Source organism: Carassius auratus, chromosome 3, assembly GCF_003368295.1.
Source record: "Carassius auratus strain Wakin chromosome 3, ASM336829v1, whole genome shotgun sequence".
Lineage (NCBI taxonomy): Eukaryota > Metazoa > Chordata > Actinopteri > Cypriniformes > Cyprinidae > Carassius > Carassius auratus.
The window spans coordinates 10,395,783-10,417,565 of NC_039245.1; the positions used below are offsets into that span (position 1 = coordinate 10,395,783).

General features: G+C 37.2%; 1 protein-coding gene and 1 non-coding gene across 2 annotated transcripts; one reads left to right on the top strand and one right to left on the bottom strand.

Annotated features, from left to right (window-relative positions):
• Positions 1–9,929: 9,929 nt before the first annotated feature.
• trnat-cgu (transfer RNA threonine (anticodon CGU)) lies at positions 9,930–10,001 on the bottom strand. The gene has a single exon. It is a non-coding gene; the product is annotated as a tRNA-Thr (tRNA).
• A 2,660-nt stretch (positions 10,002–12,661) lies between these two features.
• LOC113047251 (polycomb protein suz12-A) lies at positions 12,662–21,631 on the top strand. Its single transcript, XM_026208603.1, has 16 exons — positions 12,662–13,381; positions 14,016–14,062; positions 14,189–14,253; positions 14,452–14,520; positions 14,624–14,673; positions 14,770–14,855; positions 15,511–15,730; positions 15,832–15,934; positions 16,031–16,136; positions 16,222–16,402; positions 16,526–16,614; positions 16,880–17,023; positions 17,281–17,438; positions 19,122–19,320; positions 19,684–19,763; positions 19,936–21,631. The coding sequence occupies exons 1-16, from the start codon at positions 13,210–13,212 to the stop codon at positions 20,225–20,227; spliced, it is 2,061 nt and encodes a 686-aa protein (XP_026064388.1). The 5' UTR covers positions 12,662–13,209; the 3' UTR covers positions 20,228–21,631.
• Positions 21,632–21,783: the final 152 nt, after the last annotated feature.

Below are 21,783 nucleotides of genomic sequence, written 5' to 3' on the forward strand. Positions count from 1 at the left end.
CTATTCATCAAATAATCCTCAAAAAAATTTACACTGTTTTCAGCATTGATAATAATACACAATGTTTCTTGAGCAGCAATCAGCATATTAGAGTGTGTTCTGAAGGAGAAATGATGCTGTGGAAATTATAAATATAATATATATATAAAGTGTACACTATAAAAAGTGCAGTGGTTGTGCTGGGGTCTGAAACTCTCATTAAGTCCATTTAGCATCATCAGTCTCTACCAGTCTAGCTGGCCTGGCCCACAACGGGCTAAATTTGGGCACTGATGCCCCTCTTTATCTTCCTGCATCAAAGATGTCAACTCCCCTGATGGACTCATTCAAAGAGCATTCAGCACAAATGGGTCAAGGCAGTGGTTAATTCACTAAACCAGCCTGCTCAAGCAAAAGTCTGTTTTGTTTCTTAGGGTTATTTAATGTTGAATCCTGCCTTTCAGTTCGGTAATTGGTTACAGTCTACAACCACATTTGCCAAAAATTAATCAACACTTTCACTAGACAGCTCTAATGGAGCAAGAACCCAGCAAACACATAGCTCCATGAATACTGGATTGTTAAATAATATTCATGTTTATTTATTTACTTTTTCATCAAATGACATAAATCACATTATTTGTTCTTTTAAAATGTTTATTACTGAGGTCATGCTGAAGTTAAGTGTAACATTATTTATTATTTAACATTATTTATGTTTAAACAGAGAGTAAAATCTGTTTAAACATTATCTAAAGATTGAAAATATGATATTTACTACAGACGTGTAAATAAAACAGGTTTGTGACATGCTAATATACATAGTGATTGCAAAATGAATGCCTTTTTGAATCAAAAAGGCTTTTACTACAGTCTAGCTCATTATGACCAAAAGTAAACACTCTGTTTTCCTGTGGCCCATAGCTCACAAATGCATACAGAAATACGCTTTGTCTCTAGCAAAAGTAAGAGCTCTTCCTGTACATGCAGGTGAGGCATTTCATGTTTATCATTTCAGAAAAATACTGTTTACTCATTAAACATGATGTTGAGGAAGGGTAAATGGGGTAAATGGGTCCCTTCTTATTTCGGGGCTGTCGGTTGTTGTGATGAAATGCTGTGTGAACTACATGGAACTGAAATTCTGTGCCAAATATGGAAGAGCATGGTTTTGGCAAGAGTTATACTTGGTTAAAGCATTGTGGACATGATGAACATAGCGACCCCTGTAATTTTAAAATCTCTTAGCAAGTGATTCAAGCTGTAAAAAATAAACATTGTTTGGTACAAGCTTGATTCATTGCAATGGAGTAAACATATAAGAAAGTAAAGGATCGTGACTTTTTCAATAAAATACATTTTATAAATAAATAACTTTAAGGATTAACTTAAAATTCAATAAAATTATTACCCCCAAAACAAACCAGACACTTCTCAGCAGCTGGAACATCATAGGGTTTGATAATAAAACATCTGCCTCAGATTAAATAAATGTAACACACCTGTCTGTTAAGATTAGCTGATTCTGAAATATTTATTCATGCAACTGTCAGGAAATCCAAGAGATATCAGAAAGCAAAAACATTTAGTACAAATTGTTGTACCATTTATACATATTGTTTCGTAATGAAACTAGAAAAACAGCTGAAATCATGCCTATCCTGTGGCTCCCATGATGAGCTTATAATGATATATTTTTCTATGTAATTATAATTAACATTTACACGCAGAGAATTTAGCAGAATTACATTAAAAAGTGCTTTATCTCGACCAATGACACTCTAGTTGTCAAAAAACAAAAACAAAAGTGGATACTTGACTTACAGGTATTAATTAATCTTTCGATCACAATTTCACTTGACATTTAAGGCACGCTGCCTTTCTGAAGTTTTTATTTGCTGCTATCTTCTGTTGTTCTAGACCTCTTTTAAGTTCGTACATAAATTGTCAGGCTACACTAATTTGTAACAGGTTATGAATAAAAGCAAAAATTTTGTCAGGCCAACTTTTCATCTTAATTATTAGGTATTTTTATTTTATTTTAAATTACTGAAAATACAGTCACACTTTATTTTAAGGTCCAATCCTTACTATTAACAAGCCATTAACTATGACTTTTGCCTCAATCAACTCCTTATTTGCTGTTTATTAATAGTTATTAAGTTAGTTGTTAAGGGATGTAGAATATGGTCATGTAGAATAGATGCTTTATAAGTATTAATAAACAGCCAATATGTTACTAATAGGCAAGAAAATAAGCAACTAGTTAACAGTGAGATTTGATCCCTATACTATAGTGTTGCTGAAAATACATATTTTAAGAAAAGGATCTTACAAATTGGCAAAAGGTATTTATATTTGGCAATTCCCTGTCCGGGATATGAACACACTTGTTTACCCCACAGCCGGTTCTTACACTCCAGTATGTTTATGACTGCTCACATTGCATGTCATTTACCAGATTAAAGGATTGAAAAGACCAGTTCTCAGGAAGTTGAATTGTCCATTTTTAGCAGTTTAGCTATTGCGAAAAGGCCTGTACATAGAGAAAATCATACAATGGACTTAGGGTCCATAAATAAGGTTTTATAAATAATGTTTTAAAACAAATGTGTTCCTTGTATAAATCCATACGTTTCCCTTTTATAAACAAGAAGTCCAAATTCAACCGCACTCTATGCCTCAATAATTTAAAAAACTTCCTAAACTTATTTGATTTTATGAAAGACAACCTGTCGTCTATATGTTTGATTGGACAGACACTCTTCGGAAACTACTCCGTCTGCTTGCCAGAAAGGAAATAACTTGAAACTAGAGTCCAGGTATAACAGAACATATTCATACCACATGACAGATTCTGTCTACTTAAAGCAAAAAAGTAATTTGAATAAAATATGTTTTGTCTGTTTGCTTTAAAATAAAATGTTTCCCCCCCTTGACAGACATGCTAGGAGGAAATACAGAGAAAACTGTTTGCCTCAAACTAAAAATAAGTTTAGTGGTAAAGCACACCACGAGGCTGACGACCGCTGGCTGGGACTGAACGTGTTTTGTTTATTGTATACAGGACTTTAGTCATATATCATGTATATAATGTCTGTTCCTGCACATCACTTCATTTCCTGTGATATCTTTCTACTGCTGCTTTCTCTTTTTCTATCTCACCACTGCCGCCGCTCTCATTTTTCACTTCAACAAAAGCAGATTTCTTCACCTCTTGTTTCTTATATTTGATAGGATCTTTCGTTTCTTCTGGCAAATCTTTCACTATTTCGCATAAAGTTTTGGCGGAGGTCTAACAGACCACAGGGCATGTTTGTGAATCATTTTAATCACGAGGTGTATGATTTGTTCTGGCATTCCCTCTCCTTATTCCATCCAGCAGAGGCTTAGCAGAGACTGTGTATCTTAGTTACGTTTGCTTAGCATTAATAGTGCTTATACGAATATGTATGTATACAACTGCACACATAAGCACACTATATAAATAAATAAATAAATAGCCAACAATTTGACAATTACACCGGGGTGAAACTACTACAGTATGTAAAAGCAAACTTGAAAAGAAGTGCTTTGATTGTGGTCAGGGCTTTTATGTAGTTTACTCAGTTGGATCTGGATGGTGCCTACAGGCCTGAGGCCTCTTCCTGCTGCGGAGAAGAAAACATCATTTTGGGTCTGTAGCAGGCACCAGAAACAACACTTTGAACAACTGAGAAGCTGAAGTTCTGTGTTCTGTTAAAATACTGGCTTCATTTTAAGACAGGATCCTTTTTTGCAGTCCTGGCTCACTTGGTGCTATAGACGAGATAAGACATGACCAAAGACGAAAAAATATCTTATTGGGTTCTCATATATGCACAAGACTTTTGTCAAAGAGAATAGCATTTTGTGGGTAAAATGCATTAAATAAAAAAATAAAAAAGTTGCTCAGCTTTTAAAAAAATAGAAAACAATATATATATTTGTGTGCGTGTGTGTGTGTGAGAGAGAGAGAGACCATGGACCACAAAACCAAGTCGCTGAGGTATATTTTTTGCAATAGCCAAAATGGGTTGTTTGAACATTGTATGGGTCAAATTATAGATTTTTCTTTTATGCCAAAATTTTTTAGGATATTAAGTAAAGATCATGTTCCATGGAGATATATTTCCTACCGTAAATATATCAAAACTAATTTTTTTTTAGAATTCCTTTGGAAAACTTTAAAGGCGATTTATATTTTTTTGTACCCTCAGATTCCAGAATCTCGGCCAAATATTGTCCTGTCCTAACATTTATTCAGCTTTCAGATGATGTATAATCTCAATTTCGAAAAATTGACATTTAAGACTGGTTTTGTGGTCCAGGGTCACACACATTTATATATATGTATATATTATTTTGACTTTATTGTTCAATGCTATTTTAGTATTATTGGTTTACTAGTATAGTTTTTGTTAGTATTTTGCATTAGATTTTATTTCAGTTTCGGTAATGGTTTTTGCTCTTTTTTTATTAGTTCTTGTCTTTTAAAAATATGTCTATACAGTACATAGTTTCAATAAATTCTCATTTATTTATTTTGGTTTATTTTTAGTGATTTTATACTTCTAGTTTAAATTAAATGAAAATTATAAATGTTGTTTTGGTAACTAGCTGAGATTAAGTTAAAGTTTATCGAGAATAGTAAAATTTTTATTGTTTTCTCTCTCTAATAGCACCACATCGAGTAATCAGCAGTAACAATTAACTAAACTAATGCAATAAATGAACTGTGAAGCATTAATATCGAATGTTTGCAGATAAACAAATTCCTGACTGTGATTGTGAGTCAGTGTGGCTTAGGAGGTGTGTGTGTGTGTGTGTGTGCTGAGTCACCAGATCTGTGTCACCTTTCTTTTCTCTTCCCCACCCACCCAGTCACAGACCACTGCCTCTTCACTCCTCAACATCTCACAGCTGCCCAATCACACACACACACACAAACTTTTCATGAGCATTTGTGGGATCGCTCAACAAGTTTTCACTTGACATCATTTTGCATGTTTGTTTGTAAAAGTGAGAGTGTGACTCATATACGAGTGTGTGAAATCAGGGTTTGGGTGCATCATAAAACAAACAAAAGCATGTCATCGCTTTCTGTGAAGACATACTCCTGTGAGATCGATCAGTATCATCCTACAGTCACAGAAGTCATGTGTGATCCCACATCTGCTTTAATAACAAGCATCCAAACATGTGGATGGCTTCCATTTCTTTCAAATGAAATAATGACACAACCAAAATACTGCTAGTTGGACCCAAATCTCTTTCTTTCTCTGTGATGTTCTGGTGACGGCTTCACATACTGAATGTAAACTGGGTGTGATATTTGACTTGTCATTCTGATTTAAAGCCCATATCAAGCACATCATCACGTTTTCTCATCTGCGGCACCAAACCTTTATTTGTCCTTCACTTATGCTTTAATAAATTGTTAAGTATGCTTTTATGACCTCACACTTAGATGGACTGTTACTCCCTTCTAAACTCTTATGTATTTAACTGTTTAAATAGTTAATTTGTCCTGAGCTCTGCAGCCCATAATGCTTCCATTGTCCTCCATGGGCAGTATAGGAACTTCAGCATCACTGCCCTAAAATTCTGGGAAACCCTCCCCCAGTATCTCTCCAAAATGACAAAACTCAGTTGAACTCGGTTCTGTTTGCACACTGTTAATCAAATATTTGCTATCTTTGATTCCCTCCAGTGCTGTACTTTTAGTTTTTTTGAATAGCCATTTGTTTTTTGTATTAGTTGTTCCGTTTTCTTTTGCTCAGCGCTAATGGAGCGAGACGCTTGTGTACATAAACAAACGATTAAACAAATGAGTTGCTGCGAACTTATGTCATGCTATGTAATGATATAGAAAGGCAATATACTGACTTGAAAGCCACTTTTACTCGTCTTCTACAATAGTGCAAATTTCTTGAAATATGTACATTTGTTGTTTTTTTTCTTCATCAAATATTGATAGCAATTAATTAATCAGAATAATGTACAATCCATTTGCTTAACATTTTAAAGGAACGGACAGCCATAAAGACAGCCAGTTAAATGAGCAAAAATACATTCTCATTCTGAAGGGTCGGTAAGAAAGATGTTTTCATGTTTTTGAAAGAAGTCTTATTGCTCAACAAGGCTGCATTTATTTGATCAAAAATATAGTAAAAAAAAAAAAAAAAAAAAATATTGTGTCCTAGCTAAAACAAAGCATTTATTTTTTTAAATTACTGACCCAATCTCTTGAAAATTTGAGTAACTAACATACAGTATATTGTACACAGTATATATATTCAATATGTAAAGTGTCTGAAATTAATAAAAATAATTTTTGCACAGGGATGTCCTGGCCGGAGGGAAATGCACCATTTCCAGCGTGCTGTGATAATAGCGACGTGGAATTGAGACGTGTGGGACAGCAGGCGATCTCAAAGAGTAGCTCGAGATCCCACAGGCTTACAGCCTCAGAACACACGCATCCTCTCCGAGCTGAGTCACTTTTTCTCTCCGCTTCTGTGCAGGCTATTACCTGCCCTTCACCAAAATGTGGGAACGATACAGACCATTTATTGAGTTTGTCCGTGTGATTTCCATGTAGCATTATAATAAGGGAGAAAATCTGCTTTGATCGTGAAGCAGGCTAAGAATGCCTTCAATACCCTGTATATACACCAGTTATCATGTCCAGAAGATCTGGACGACTTACTAGAACGTTTTGGGAGAATGAAAGCACTCAAACTGATATTTGACAACACAGCTTTGTCTTGTAGATCTCCTGACAAACTCTAAAAAGACATAACCTCAAGCAGGGGAGCTTCGTTCTGTGTTCACAAGGCTTACATTGACTAGTGGACGTCACAAAAAGCAGTTCAATTCAGAGCAGAATGAAGTCATGTCTTTGAAAAAAGCTGGTTTGAAAGAGAAAACGTACACTGAATTAATGAAAGGAAATAGTGTATTTACTCAACCCCTTATTAACATAAACCACATATAGTGTGTAACACAAGATCTTTTGACAATTCTTTGACAGTGTCACAAACCACAAACATAAATAGTTATATTAGGAACCTGCATTTGAAAAGGAGGGTCCGAAAAGCATTTCACAAGAAGGCTTTCTTATTCTCTATATGCATCCTGTTATATTAGAGCATGCATGTGCATTATCCCTGCACGGGCATGTCTGTCCACATTGGGATGCTGAAAATTGCAAGAGCAATAAGGATTTTTAGGGGCATTATGACTGGGTTAATAAAACACAGCTGCCCCTAAAAGTCCCTCATTTTTCTTGCTGCCTTTTGGGTCCTCTTCCTAGTCTCACATTTCAACAGCACGAAGCCAGCTTCCAGTCCGGCGGCTAAGTGTTGGTGAGAGCTGGACACCCTTTCCCTCCCCATGGGGAAGCAGAGACATGGGGCCGCTGTCTCCGGGGCGGCTGGAAACCAACAAGACCCAGTTTTGTCAGCCATCCAACAAGTGAAAAGTTTAAATTAAGAAGAGAGTGAGGGGAATTTTAGCCTTCCTCCTCCCCTCAAGCGTGCATGCCAGGGGTTTATAAATTGGCCTTATAAAAAAAGGGGTTTGCTTTGGGATTTAAGTGGGTAGCTGAGAGAGGTGAATGAGTTCAGTGCATTTCGGAGCGGGATTCTTTCCTATTCGGATTGGTATTTCTGTGTTTATACATGCACTACAAACATGCCCATTAGACAGCATGAGGGTATTTTCAATATTACAATCATGAGCCACAGAAATGTTTTTGAAATACTAGGAAATACTAGATTGATAGGCCTAAGTGTGCAAACTAAATGAATCTCACTTGAAAAGATAACAATGTGCTCCGTCAAAAATAAGACAATTTTAACTATGGCAATAGAAACTTTAACACACACAGACCTAAACTTATGATTTTTCTAAACGTCCAGCATATATCTGGGATATTGCAGAGCGAATCCTTAACAGAACACTGTGAGCAAGCTATTTAGGATCATTTGGAAATATCCTTTTACTAATTTATGTAAATTATTCAATTACAATTAGAACTTATAAGCAATATAGACCTTACAGTGCCTTCCATTTTAATGTTTCCCACCCACAGAACATCTAAATAATTTTTTTTCTGTATTATTTATAAAATACTCGTTCAGACAGAAAAAAAGTGAGGATGATTGCATGAGCCAGAAACTGGGACTTTGTAGGCCAGTTGAGAGTAAATTTAACTACTCACCTTGCCAGCAAAGACCCAACCTCTAACACATTAATGTCTTTAACCCCAAATACACTAAAAGTGTTATTACACATTCATTGTTGTGTTCATTTAACACTGAAACCTGTTTCATAGAATATAGTTCATAGAACTATAATTCATATTAGTATAAAGGCAAATAAAAATACTATTATATATATAATAGTATTTTTATTTGCCTTGACACTAATATGAATTATAGTATAGAAGGAAAAACCAAGTTAATTAATAAAACAGGAATGTAGATGCATATACTGATTTATTGTCTTATCAACAATTAGCAACAACAGATGAATTTACCTCTGATCGACTTCCATTGTTTTAGCGATGTATCAGCTCAGCTTGTTTAGATTTTAGTCCACTTTAGCCTACGCATTGACAGTTGTAGTAAAGTTTGTCGATACCTACGGTCCAATTTTGATTCCGATTACCGTCCCATGAATGGAGTAAAGATGTAATCTTCACTAAAGCACGCATATAAGTTTCTTCGTAGAAGACATGCGTGTATTTTCTTCTCTTGGATGCGCCAGAATGTAATCAAGTAAACTGGTCGGGAGCGTCGGTCGTGCTGACTGTCACCGCCACCTCCTGAAAGCCTTCACCTGGTTCTGCACCGCGAACTCGCGTGTCATGTGCCGCGCGACAGCCTCGAGCGGAGATAGATCTCGCGCGCGGACGCGTCTCGTGCAGTTCTCGGGCCCTCCCCAAAATGGAATTCTAGGTAGCACATGCGTTCATGAATCTGTTACACTCACCTACTTGCCTTTGAGCCTTTGGTTTAGGTCACAACAGCTAGAAAGTTTATAGCTTGGTTCGCATTTATTTCATACATCCAATTAAATTATTTATTTCATTACATCCAATTCATTTCTGTAATATGGCAAACAGATTACACCGAGTTCCAGTTGTTTGATTTGAACCTTTAGAGTTTTATAATTTATTAGCCGTGGAAATGTCACTGGCATGGCTTATATTAGCTGCGCACCGTGGCCGTTGATTAGATCTGTTTTCATTTGGAGCGTCAGCGTCACCTTGTGGATATATGCGTGCAACATTACACACCTTACACTCCGACTTTTTTTTTTTTGGACAAAGTTCCATTTACAAAACAAAGTGGCATGAAATTCCTTGAAAATAGAACGGGTGCAACAAATAAAAGACAAAACAAAAATAGTGCATCTTTTAACAATCATAAAGAACATTGTCAGAAAACATTGTAAGAAACATACTAGGGGCTAGGACTTGTTCAGCAAATCGTATCTTTCAATTAAATTAGCAAGTTTAATTGCATATTTGCATTTCATTCTCTTTAAGCTTACACTCCGACTCTGGATTGTTTTGTTAAGACTTCCCGATTTAATATTTCGCTCTCCTAAGTGACACAATAACTCACAGTTCTCTATTATAAGTGATGCACTTTTATGTTTTTGTCCATTAATCATAGTTTTAATTTCCAACTTACAGAGAGGGCAGCTATAGATTACAATGTTCAGGTCACAATTATTCAGTAATCAGTAATTATTCAGGTAATAAAATGGATTCAAGATTCAAGCTTTTTGTTTTATACTTCTGAAATGAACTTGCATTGGTGTTGCAATAATACAGGAAACAAGATTATTTTATGTTTTTTTGTTAACTAGATTATTTTTTTTTCCTTTTGCAAAAACTGTCATATGCCCATTGTCCGAGGCACGGACGGGGTTCGAACCCGCGATCTTCGGTTTACGAGACCGACGCCTTACCACTTGGCCACCGCGCCTAATGGCCAACCGCGCGTAAATTACGTTATTTGTTGAAATGTCGAATTACGATTTAATAATTGTTTTTAATTTTTCGTTGATACATTCTCTCATGTGAGCCTGTCCATCGTCTTTATATATATTATAGAAGCACTCTAACGAACCAAATCTTTTTTTATTCCCTCTGCTAAATTGGACACATCCGGTAGACGTGTAGCAATTCTTCAAATTAAAAGTACGACAAATTTATATCCCACATCAACAAATAAACGTTAGCCAAAAATACGTGTCATTAGAAATTATGTAAAGTAACACATTCCCATTATTTTATACCCATTCCCATTTCTCCACAGTATTTAATAGAGTCCGAAGCCTATATCAATCTATTTTAACGCAATACAAGTTAAACAGACATCAAATGTGGACGAACATGATGTAACAATAATAATAATAATAATAATCAAAATAAAATCTAGTGTTAGGCCATAGATTCCCTACAAATAATATTTTATTTATTTTCACAACTTCTTACCGGCTAATCAAGTGATGGGAATCTCTAATGAAATAAACATCCATAACACTTTTTATTGGGAATAAAATGCCATTATATCTTCATGAGACCCAAAAATAAATAAATATATATATATATATATATATATATATATATATATATATATATATATATATATATATATATATATATATATATATATGTTTATATACTATACCATACCAACTTTATTTGTTAAGCACTTTACAACAACCAAAGTTGTACAGAAAAAAATAAACATATATACAATTAATAACCACACAATAAAAGCATTCAAAGTAACAACAAATTAAATCAAGTAAATAAAGTCGACATCTTACAAGGTGTCAAAAGCCAAAGAGAAAAGATGAGTTTTAAGAAGGGTTTTAAAAATAGATAAAGAAGAGGCCTGTTTAACATGAAAAGGCATTCCATAGTTTGGGGCAGACACAGCAAAGACACCGTCCCCTCTGAGCTTATGCTTAGTTTTAGGTACAGTCAGGAACAGCTGATCATCTGATCTGAGAGAGCGGACGGGTTTATAAGAGTGTAGAAGCTCAGAGAGGTATGGCGGAGCAAAACCATTTAGTGATTTAAAAGCAAATAACAGAATTTTAAAATTGATTAAATTGAATAGGCAGCCAGTGTAATGAAGCTAAGATAGGGGAAATGTGCTCATCATTAGATTGATCTAGATAAGAAGCAAATGGAGCTTAAACATTTTTGAAACAATATATTTCCCGTTTTATTCTATGCCCTTTGTAGAAGACACAATGAGTAAATTATATATAAAAATTTAAAATAAATAAAAAAAATTATATGAGGCAGGTATAGGCAAAAACAATGTTTTAGTTGTTTCATTCACCAATCTGTGTTTAGGTTTCAGGCTATTTTTAGCTAAACTTTGTACAAAGATGATTCTCAACTATGTTATGAAAGATATAACAGAATGATTTAATATACTGTACTTTATTGAATATGTGCTTGAAATGTCCATAAATTTGTTTTCCCATTCTATACAAGGGATAGGCCTATACATTGCATCTAATTTTCATATTAATGGGTTCTTGGGGCAAACCAGTATGGTAAGAGAACTGTATTAATAGGATTAATAACTCGGCAATATTTTCAAAAGAATATCTCATATTTCATAGAATTATTGATCAAGAATTTCTGACTTCTTGTATCTCAAAATGCCTGATTAAAATGCTGTTGGTCCTGGTGTCCTTTATAGAAGACATATATGAAAAGTATGCCCTATTTCGTGTATATATATATATATATATATATATATATATATATATATATATTTATATATATATATATATATATATAAAGAAAGAGAGAGAGAGAGAGAGAGAGAGAGAGAGAGTCATATTCTGATTTGAAACCCCATAAATAAAATCTGAGATGTTTATTTACAATTAATTACAAAACATTATCATATTTCCCTTGGAGTGTTACATTTGATAATTCTGTTAATGTTAGTCATATTTAAAGAACAAGGAGAGGGAGTGTTTATGATCAAACCTCCAAACATTTGACATCTCTAAAAAGCCCTGAATATGCTCTGTACAGGACATCCAGACTTAATAATGTGCCATGTATTGTCACAGAGAATTCACCAAATTATAATGTCCTCTACAGAAGACAAAAGTCTATGCCTGGGTCCCAGAAGCTATTACATAATGCATAATATGTTTGGCTTGTATTTGACATTTACTATCAAATTTCAAAAGTAGATATATGTCAGTCTACACAACTGAGTTAAACGTTTGATCACATTGAAAAGTAAAGTCATGAACTGCAGGGCGTTTCAAAGTCGTTTTCTAAAGCAATGCATAGCAAACGATCCTCTTGTTTGATTCTGTCACGAATGATCAGAAATAGGTGTTTAGTGTTTAACAGTTAACTGAAATAAGTATGACGAGAGGGCCTAAACAAAGCATATGTTACTACTTTTCTGTTGTTTAATTAAAGAAAAATGACAAAATAAAAATTCAAAAACCACTTATATGTTATGTCTACAGATACATATTTAATACGGCTAGGGGCTCAGCTCTTTATTTCACACACCCTGAGCTTTTCCTGGCTATGGTCTCTATAAAATAAAAAAAAAACGAATTTCCCGCGAAAAAAATTATAATAAGCGAAACGGAAGGCTGCGCGAGCTCTCTCTACCAAACTTGACTCGATGTTCAAACTCAAGGTTTTATCAGCTGTGTGGAATACTTTCAAGACAGAGGGCGGGTAATATTCACAGCACTTTCGACTTCAGGCTGTTTCTTATAGGACGAAAGGCTTCTGGGCTTACTTGTATAGTCTTAAAAAGTAAACAGCGGCATCTCATAACGACAGAATAGCGGACCGCTCTTCAGTAAGCTCACTTTCTGCTGCGGTGGGTTTCTGTGTTGTAACGTTAGTCAGCGCTCAGCGTCGCGTGGAATCCAGATTAACGTTACATATGATCCGATAAGAGCTCGCGACGCGCTCGAGTCTACACGCGGATGAGACGTTGTTGCGAATCCCATCCGGTCTGTAAAACAAACTGAACTGCCGGCTCGTTTATGTTAACTGTTACTTTGTTGAGGGGGCGAACCGGTCTCGGCTGCTCTCCTCTTTGTTTGGGCCCAGAACTTGGCTGAATCCACTGGAGTTCCGTTTCAAACGTCTCATTCGACCGCGAACGCTACATCAGGATGGCTCCACAAAAGCACGGATCTGGTGGAAACGGTTTTTACGCCAACAGCGCGAGTAAAGCGGCTAATGGTGGAGCTCACGTATCGTCCGGTGTTGTGATGTCTTCAGTCAAGCGACCCAAGATGGAGCAGGTCCAAGCCGACCACGAACTCTTCCTGCAAGCCTTCGAGAGTAAGTTGCTCGCCTATCAAACTTTTCCCCATAGTCTCATTGTATGTACAACAAATCGATGATTTTTCGAGCACATTTAGCAGTATATGATTGCTTTACGACCCATACTAGCTTAAGGGCTACTAACCTCACATGGGAAACTGTGTGCAGTAGTTTGCAGAATGCTTAAAAAAGACGGATATTCAACCATAAAAGTCGCACGTCGTGTTTTTTTTCCCACAATAGAGGGATTTAGACACGTATTAATTGTCTAGGCCACATCCTAACTTATATGAAAATTGGACACGTGCATCAAGAGATGACACGTGCTTTGTGGTGCTTTTATACATTTTATTATTTTAATATGACATTGGGGACTATCTGTCATATAACAGCAATGGACAACAGTCGTGAAAAACACAAACCTCATGAAAACCTCTCTGCAGTTTTTCTACACTAGCTTAGACAAGTAGTGTACTTGCCAAACTGCCACCTTGATTCATGTGTAAGAGTGTCATTGTACAAAAAAAAAGTTTATAATATAGGTACCGGCTCGACGTGCATCTAAAATGGTAGTTTCTTTGGTTATTTACATGGCTTGAGTCTCATTCTGGCAACATTGGTGTGCATGATACAACTGCATTTCTGTTCACAGAACCAACTCAAATATACCGATTTCTTCGCACAAGGAATCTCATCGCAGTAAGTAGACCATGATCATGATGAAATGACATGCTGTTCTCATTTAGATGTGAACTCACTGTACATGGCTGCTATAACAATAGACTTGACTGGTTGTATCTTTCTATTTTTTTTCTGTTCTTTCAGCCAATCTTCCTTCACAGATCTCTTACATATATGGCACACAGAAATTCAAGAACAAATTCAAAAAGGTAAAACCATTACATGCACCTAATGTCTTAATCTCTTTGTCAAAAAGCCACACCTTCATTTCCTTGTGCAGGCCTCACTGTGAGTAAATTTGCATGTTGAAAAATGCACTGTAACTGACTGATGTACTGAACTTCAGTTGTAGTTAGATAAGTTGAATGAGGGTTTTACAGAAAATTTGTTGGCATCTTTTATTTCAGAAAATACTTTAGTGTGAACGACCTGCTATTCAAAGTAGAAAAGTCGAAAGTGGATCAGGAATCTCACAAGTAAGATGTTCTTGATCCAGATTTATTTTGCTCGCTGATTTTCTGAACGTGACTGAATGGCTCAAATGCATGCAGAAGTTTTATCTCCAGTTTTGTCTTGCAGCATGGCGTCAAACCTGCAGCTCACTTTTACTGGATTCTTTCATAAAACTGGTAAGCTAACATTAGGTTTATGTACACTTTTAGCAACGTGTGCAAACAATATCATCTGATCGCTTTGTGATTCTGATTTGTTGTCCAATGTATCAGAGAAGCCATTGCAGAACTCAGAGAATGAAGAAAACTCAGTGTCTGTGGAAGTGCTGCTTGTTAAGGTCTGCCACAAGAAGAGAAAGGTAAAAGTTTGTCCTTGTCATAAAAAGTCAGAGAAAATATCTTACGTTGACCATTCCCCCCCACAAAACATGATTTCTTAGATCAAAAATACACTTGTCCTTGTCTTGCTTGCTACCGTATGTGGCCATATCTGTCCGTACTGTTGGTTAATTTTTAATTGATAATTATGCTTGCCATCTAGCTCAACTAAAAAAAATCACTTGACAAGCACAGTTTTGTGTCTTGTGTTGACTTGCAAGATGAGTCATCAATTATTTTGATCCCAGAAGAGAAAAGGTGCAGTCACATTCACTCATTAAACTGTTGTTTAAGGGCAAATTTTTCAATAGGAATCCATGCAAACTGGAATTGTATGGGAGGGAGAAAGATTTCCTCACATAGATTTAGCATTGGGTTCAAGTTAGTCAGATTCACTGCACTGAAGCTGCTTAGTTTGAAGCTGAATGCTTTACCAATTACTCCACTGTTGACAATAAACATTGGACCTTTTTGCCCTCCAAATTTTGCAGAAATGTAGCTAATGTGACTGCATAAGGACTGAGCATTATAAATTTGTGAACATCAGTCAACTTTTGGTAATACACTTGCATATGTAAGGCTTTTAAGCTGACATAAGTGTTGAACTCTGATCAGGTTTAATTTCTGTTCTTCTAGGATGTAAGTTGTCCAGTAAAGCAAGTGCCTACAGGGAAAAAGCAGGTGCCTCTGAACCCAGACGGCAGCCAGACCAAGCTGGGAGCTTTTCCCACACTGATGGTGTCCAGCCATGAGTTTGAACCCAGTAACAGCCACATGGTGAAGTCCTACTCCCTTCTGTTCAGAGTGTCTCGTCCGGGGAGGAGAGAGCTCAACGGCATGACCACCAGAGATACCAGTATGAGCTTCAGAGACTTTAAGTAGCTTAGGATAGTCTTGCACCTCAAAGCGAGTTTTATCATTTGATGAGGCCTTTTTACCAAGAAGTTTTCTTCTCAGATGTTATGGAAGAGCTGTCTAACAGGAAGAAGAGATACTGCTCTAATCAGGATGACGGAGAAACTACATTTGTGGCACAAATGACAGTTTTTGATAAAAATAGGTAAGTGTTCTAGGTTCAGTTGCTTGTTCTTGTAGTTTTTTTGTTGCTTTGTTTGCTTCTCTGGTTTAAGACAAGACTTCCTCCTTCTTTCAACAGACGCCTACAACTTTTGGATGGTGAGTATGAAGTCTCCATGCAGGAGATGGAGGAGAGTCCTGTAGGCAAGAAACGGGCAACGTGGGAAACCATACTAGATGGGAAGGTCAGCTGCAGGCGGCATTTTTGATTAGTCCGCATGTTTCCATTTGAGATGTTTGTACATTATTCTTTGGGAACCTGTGTTTCAGTGGCTTCCACCCTTCGAGACCTTTTCTCAGGGTCCCACACTGCAGTTCACTTTGCGATGGACTAATGACACGGCTGACAGAGGAACAGCCACAGTGGCCAAACCTCTTGCCACACGCAATTCTGAATCCAGCTCAGTAGACGGCAGCAAGCCTAGCAATGTAAAGCCTCCACAGGCAGTAGGTAAGATCACAAGCGCTGGTTAGTGATTACAAGTGAAAATCACAAACTTTTTGATCTTTTAAAGCAGAACAGTTTGCAGTACTGAGGATTGTGAACATAACAATGATGTTTGATTGATTGCAGCTGTTAATGATTCGGTTGGTGCTGATCTACCAATCAGAAGAGAACAAACTCATGTTGAACCTCGTCAGAAACTACGTGTTTATTATCAGGTGAGTAACATGCATTTAAAACAATTATCTAACAATACTAACAGTGCTTCAACTCCATTACTCACAACCACAGCACTTATCCCAGGCCTTTATATTGACTATCAAAAGGGCAGGGAGTTTCCTGTGGTTCTCTACATCTTTGCACTGTAGATTTGGTTGTATCATATCACAATGAGAGCGCTGGAGTCCATAAGTCCTCCCTTGACTCATTGTTGGTCTTGTATGTTGGGTTACAGTCAGTTGTGTCCATCACCTTTTTTTGTAGTTCCTATACAACAATAACACACGGCAGCAGACGGAGGCCAGAGATGACCTGCACTGTCCCTGGTGCACGTTGAACTGCCGTAAGCTCTACAGTCTCCTCAAGCACCTCAAGCTCTCGCACAGCCGCTTCATCTTCATCTATGTGGTGAGAAACATCGCAAGGTTATGAAACTGTCACCAGACCACATGGATTATGCAGTATAAATCAGTGTAACGCCACAATGTTTACGCATGTTGTGGGAATCCATCTGTGAATGGCTTACTCATAGTTGAGCTGGGTTAAAGTCATAACCTTTAAAAAAGGATTAAATATGAGTCTTCTGAAAGATGACTTGCAGAGCAACTTAAATATAGTCTATATTGGGTAGAAATGTTTATAGTGATGGACGTTTATCTCCCCAGCCTCATCCTAAAGGAGCCAGGATAGATGTGTCGATTAATGAATGCTATGACGGCTCTTATGTGGGCAACCCTCAGGACATCCACTGCCAGCCCGGCTTTGCCTTCAGCCGTAACGGCCCCGTGAAGAGGACTCCAGTTACACACTTCCTTGTTTGCAGGTCTGTTTGGTTTGAAAAAATTATTGCATGGTTTTCTGTTGTATTTACCATTTTTTAAAGTGAAAGTCGTGACATTTGCCATGTATGGTAACCCATACTTGGAATTGGTGCTTTGCATTTAACTCATCCAAGTGCACACACACAGCAGTAAGAAGTCAATGCCACTGTTCATTAACTCCCTCCCACCTATAACTCCTGCCAGAACCGATACTCGAACCTGTGACCTCCGGGTTACAAGTCTCAACTCTACATTAAGGCCACAGCTGCCCTTAATGTATATCATTATATTGTTAAAATTTAAAGGGGGGCATATGATGTTGCTAAAAAGAACATCATTTTGTGTATTTGGTGTAATACAATGTTTATGTGGTTTAAGGTTCTCAAAACATTATTTTCCACATAAGGTACATTTATTGAGCTTCTCTATGCCCTGCCTTTCTTAAACGTGTCGATTTTTACCATGCTCATCTTTCTGAAAAGCGAGGTGTGCTCTGATTGGCCAGCTATCCAGTGTGTTGTGATTGGCTGAATGCCTCAAGCGTGTGATGGAAATGTAACTCCCCTTACCATACTGTAATGCCGTGTCCTGGCTTGACAAGACCAATAAAACCCCATTACAAACGAGGCATTTGTTGCATCCAGTGGGGACATAATTACCTCTTTTTACGCGTTGGGTATTGCACCACAAACATAAAACCATGTCTTCATTTGTGATTGAAGGAACGACAAACAACAAGTGGTACTCTACACTGCTCAAAACCCGCATTTGAATCACCAGTGGGTTAGAATTGCCATGCTTTATAGAAACAGACACCGGCATTGTAGTTTACTCATACAGGAACCAGTCCTTGTACTCCAGAAAATGTGCAGCACACATCTGAATGTTTTGGTTGAACTGTTCTGGAACAGTGTTGTAAATACAACTTAACTATTGATTTCTAGTTTTGTCCCCTTTTGGAAGGCCAAACAAAATAGCTTTGCTTTCACAATGAAACCGTGTCTCCACGGCATGGTGCTGGCTGCAACACCGGGATAAAAGATACGCCTTCTTTCTTTGCGTGAACATTTGGGCGGCATTGTGCAAATCTTCCCACATCGTGAAGTAGACTTGGTGGTGTATTTAAACGAGGCATTTTAGGTAGGAGTGGTTGTCTCTTAACTTTTTATAAAAAGAATCTCTCTTTTGATTTGAGACTTTAGTATTTTTGTCTTTACTAATCTTCTTCATGTACCAAGAGCTTTTACCACTCCAAAGAGAAAGCAAAAATTGAAATCGCATCATATGACCCCTTTAATAAAAAATGTGTTGGATGTTGCATACCCATTATTTCCTGCCATTAACTAGTCAATTATTTTATTTGGGTGCTAACCAAAATAGGTTGTTCATAAGAAATGAATGATGGATCTGGGATCAGTGTTAAAACAGCTGGTTTATATTATATAATGCTTGAGTCAAAAATAAAACTCAAACAGTAATGCATTATAAATATCACTGGACGAGCTGTGTTCTATTCCATTGTAAGTTGGTGATACGCATCTGAATTCCACACTGACTGCCATTCAAACGTTTGAAGTAAGGAAACATTTCTACAGTACATCCTGTCATGACGCCCAGGCCTGTCACAGACCTTGCATCCATTTCTTTGAATCTGGAGGTAAAACACAATGTTTCGGTTTCCTCAGGCCCAAGCGCTCAAAGCCCAGCCTCTCAGAGTTCCTGGAGTTAGAGGATGGGGAACAGGAGCAGCAGCGGACGTACATCAGCGGCCACAACCGCCTGTACTTCCACAGCGACAGCTGCGTGCCTCTTAGACCACAGGAAATGGAGGTGGACAGTGAGGACGAGAGGGATCCGGCATGGCTCAGGGAGAAAACCGTTATGGTGAGGAAGCCTTCACAAGACCATTAACAGTTTCTGATACCATTTGAAGATCAATCGTAGCAATTATTAGGTCAGACTAATTCTAGATGACCAGTCAAACCTCAATACCGTGGGTTATGACTCTGCCTGTGACTCAGGGATATGAACATATGCTTCCACCGACACACATCTGAGGAGGATGTTACGGTGTAATTGATGTTAAGTTGCATTAAATCAGTGTTGAAGTCTAAAGGGTTAATTTTATCATCAAAATTGCTTAGTTGTCCAGTGACATGAGATTCATAGCACCCCTTAAATCAGAAATTGCCAACAAGTTTTTGTTTACCATTTTAAATGATTTTGATCCTCTTCACTACCCCTCAGCAAATCGATGAATTCATGGATGTCAATGAGGGAGAGAAAGAGGTCATGAAACTGTGGAACCTGCATGTAATGAAACATGGGTATGTTTTTTCACCTCTCTTTCTCTCTGGTCCTTTCTGTTTAACAGTTTAAATATCAATATTAAATGCAATTCTGTATATTTCAATGGCCTCACTTTGCATGTTATGTCAGCTCATCTCTCAGAGCTCGATCACATTTCTGCCAGTAATTTGCTGATTTGTTTCTGGGCAGATTCATAGCTGACGACCAAATGAATCAGGCCTGCATGTTGTTTGTGGAACATCATGGCACCACCATCATTGAGAAGAATCTGTGCCGGAACGTTCTGCTCCATCTGGTCAGCATGCACGACTTTGGCCTGGTAAATACGGTGAGCATAGATAAGGCCATGGCTCACCTGAGAGATCTGAAACAGCAAAAAGATGGCCAGGAGCAATCCAAACCTCAAGACAATGCTGATGGTGGATCCAGAGGTGATGGTGAAGCCAGTGTATCAAACTTCATCAAGACCCAGAATCACTGAAACTCCTCCTCACTCTCTGCGTTGAATTGAGTGTCAGCGGGCATCAGGCGTCCCCTGGATCTGACCATATTCTGCTCGCACCAGCGTAAAAGTTGATGTCGAGTTAGAAACGAGTTATGTGGTTTGACGGCCACATACTAATTTTGGCCTGATGTCATCTGAGTTCAGAGCACTCTTTACTAGATTCAAATTACTTGAAGATGCCATTAGTCTTTATGATGGACTGTACAAGCAGGTCAGATTTTTCTCAACCCACATTACCCTGTAGCTCTAGCTAATTTTTAGCACTTGTTTTAGGTGCCTGTTTTTAAACGGACTATGAGAAGATTTTTTTAATATATTTTGAAAATTGATGGATGGAATTTTTTTTTTTTCAGCATTTCAGTTTGTGCCACCCCAAGGTTTTTGTTTTCCATTTTTAATTTGTTTGGACCAAAGTTTTGTTGGTCTGTTCTTGGTGGCTTAGTATCCACTTTACTGTTGCACCACACTTGAAGACTTCACATTGGCTCTTTTTTTTTTTTTGCATCAGTGCTGCAGGCCATCTGAGTTTACACTGCAGTTGTTCAAGTTTTTTCTAGCCTTAATTCCACTGAACTTGCAACACAAACATACAGGTACAGGGTGCTACAACACAGTGGGGTGGGAGATGTCTTGCAGAAATGTTTACACTTGCTTTATCCATGGAAACATGGACTCTTTAGCAGGGTTTGAACTTTTGGTTTAAATCAGTGCAAACAGGTATCTTTATTCTTGTTTGAATAATTTTAATGATGCTTTACTGCACACAACACCGTGTCCAGTTCAACACATACGTTTTATCTCTGTGCATCTGCTCGGCTGTGTCCATCGATATACTTTGTTTCCACTTGTCCTTCATGGTGCCTATTTGTTTAATTTTCAGGTGTTGAGGAAAACCTGTTTAACATGTACATAAGTTTAGTGACATGATGGATTTGCTGATGGTGACTGCGTTCCGGAAGGAATATTATTTTAGACCAAAGTGAAATGGCTATAATGTTTGTCTAGTTGGCTTCAAATAAGAAATGAAAGTTTTCATAGTGTTTTTTTGTTTTGTTTTTTATGCATCGGTTTTAAAAGAAAACTCTCTCTTTGTGAATCATAACTGCTTTATTTTGCTAAATCTGCACTGGGTTAAAAAAAAGATTTTTGATCAATTACTTACTGGCTGAAACCGTTGCGTAATTGCAATTTGTGTAACACTCTTAATACAGCAATGATTAGACAATATGTGGATTACTGATTGAAAGGAATGTCAAAAAAATATTTATCTTGAATAGAAACATTATCAAACTTGTTTCTGAATTATGCTGAAACGTGCTTGAGGTTGCTCTTTATTTAAAATAAAGATTCTTTTTTGTTTGTTTTACAACTGATACCTCACAAGCCCGGTTCATAATTTCTTTCTTGTTTTTTTCTTTGAGTAAACAATTTGCAAAAAAAACAAGATTTTGTTTAAATGTTCCTAACAGTTTATTTAAACCAAGTGTTAAGTTGCATTCTTACAGATGTACTGCAAAGGCACAGACAAAATG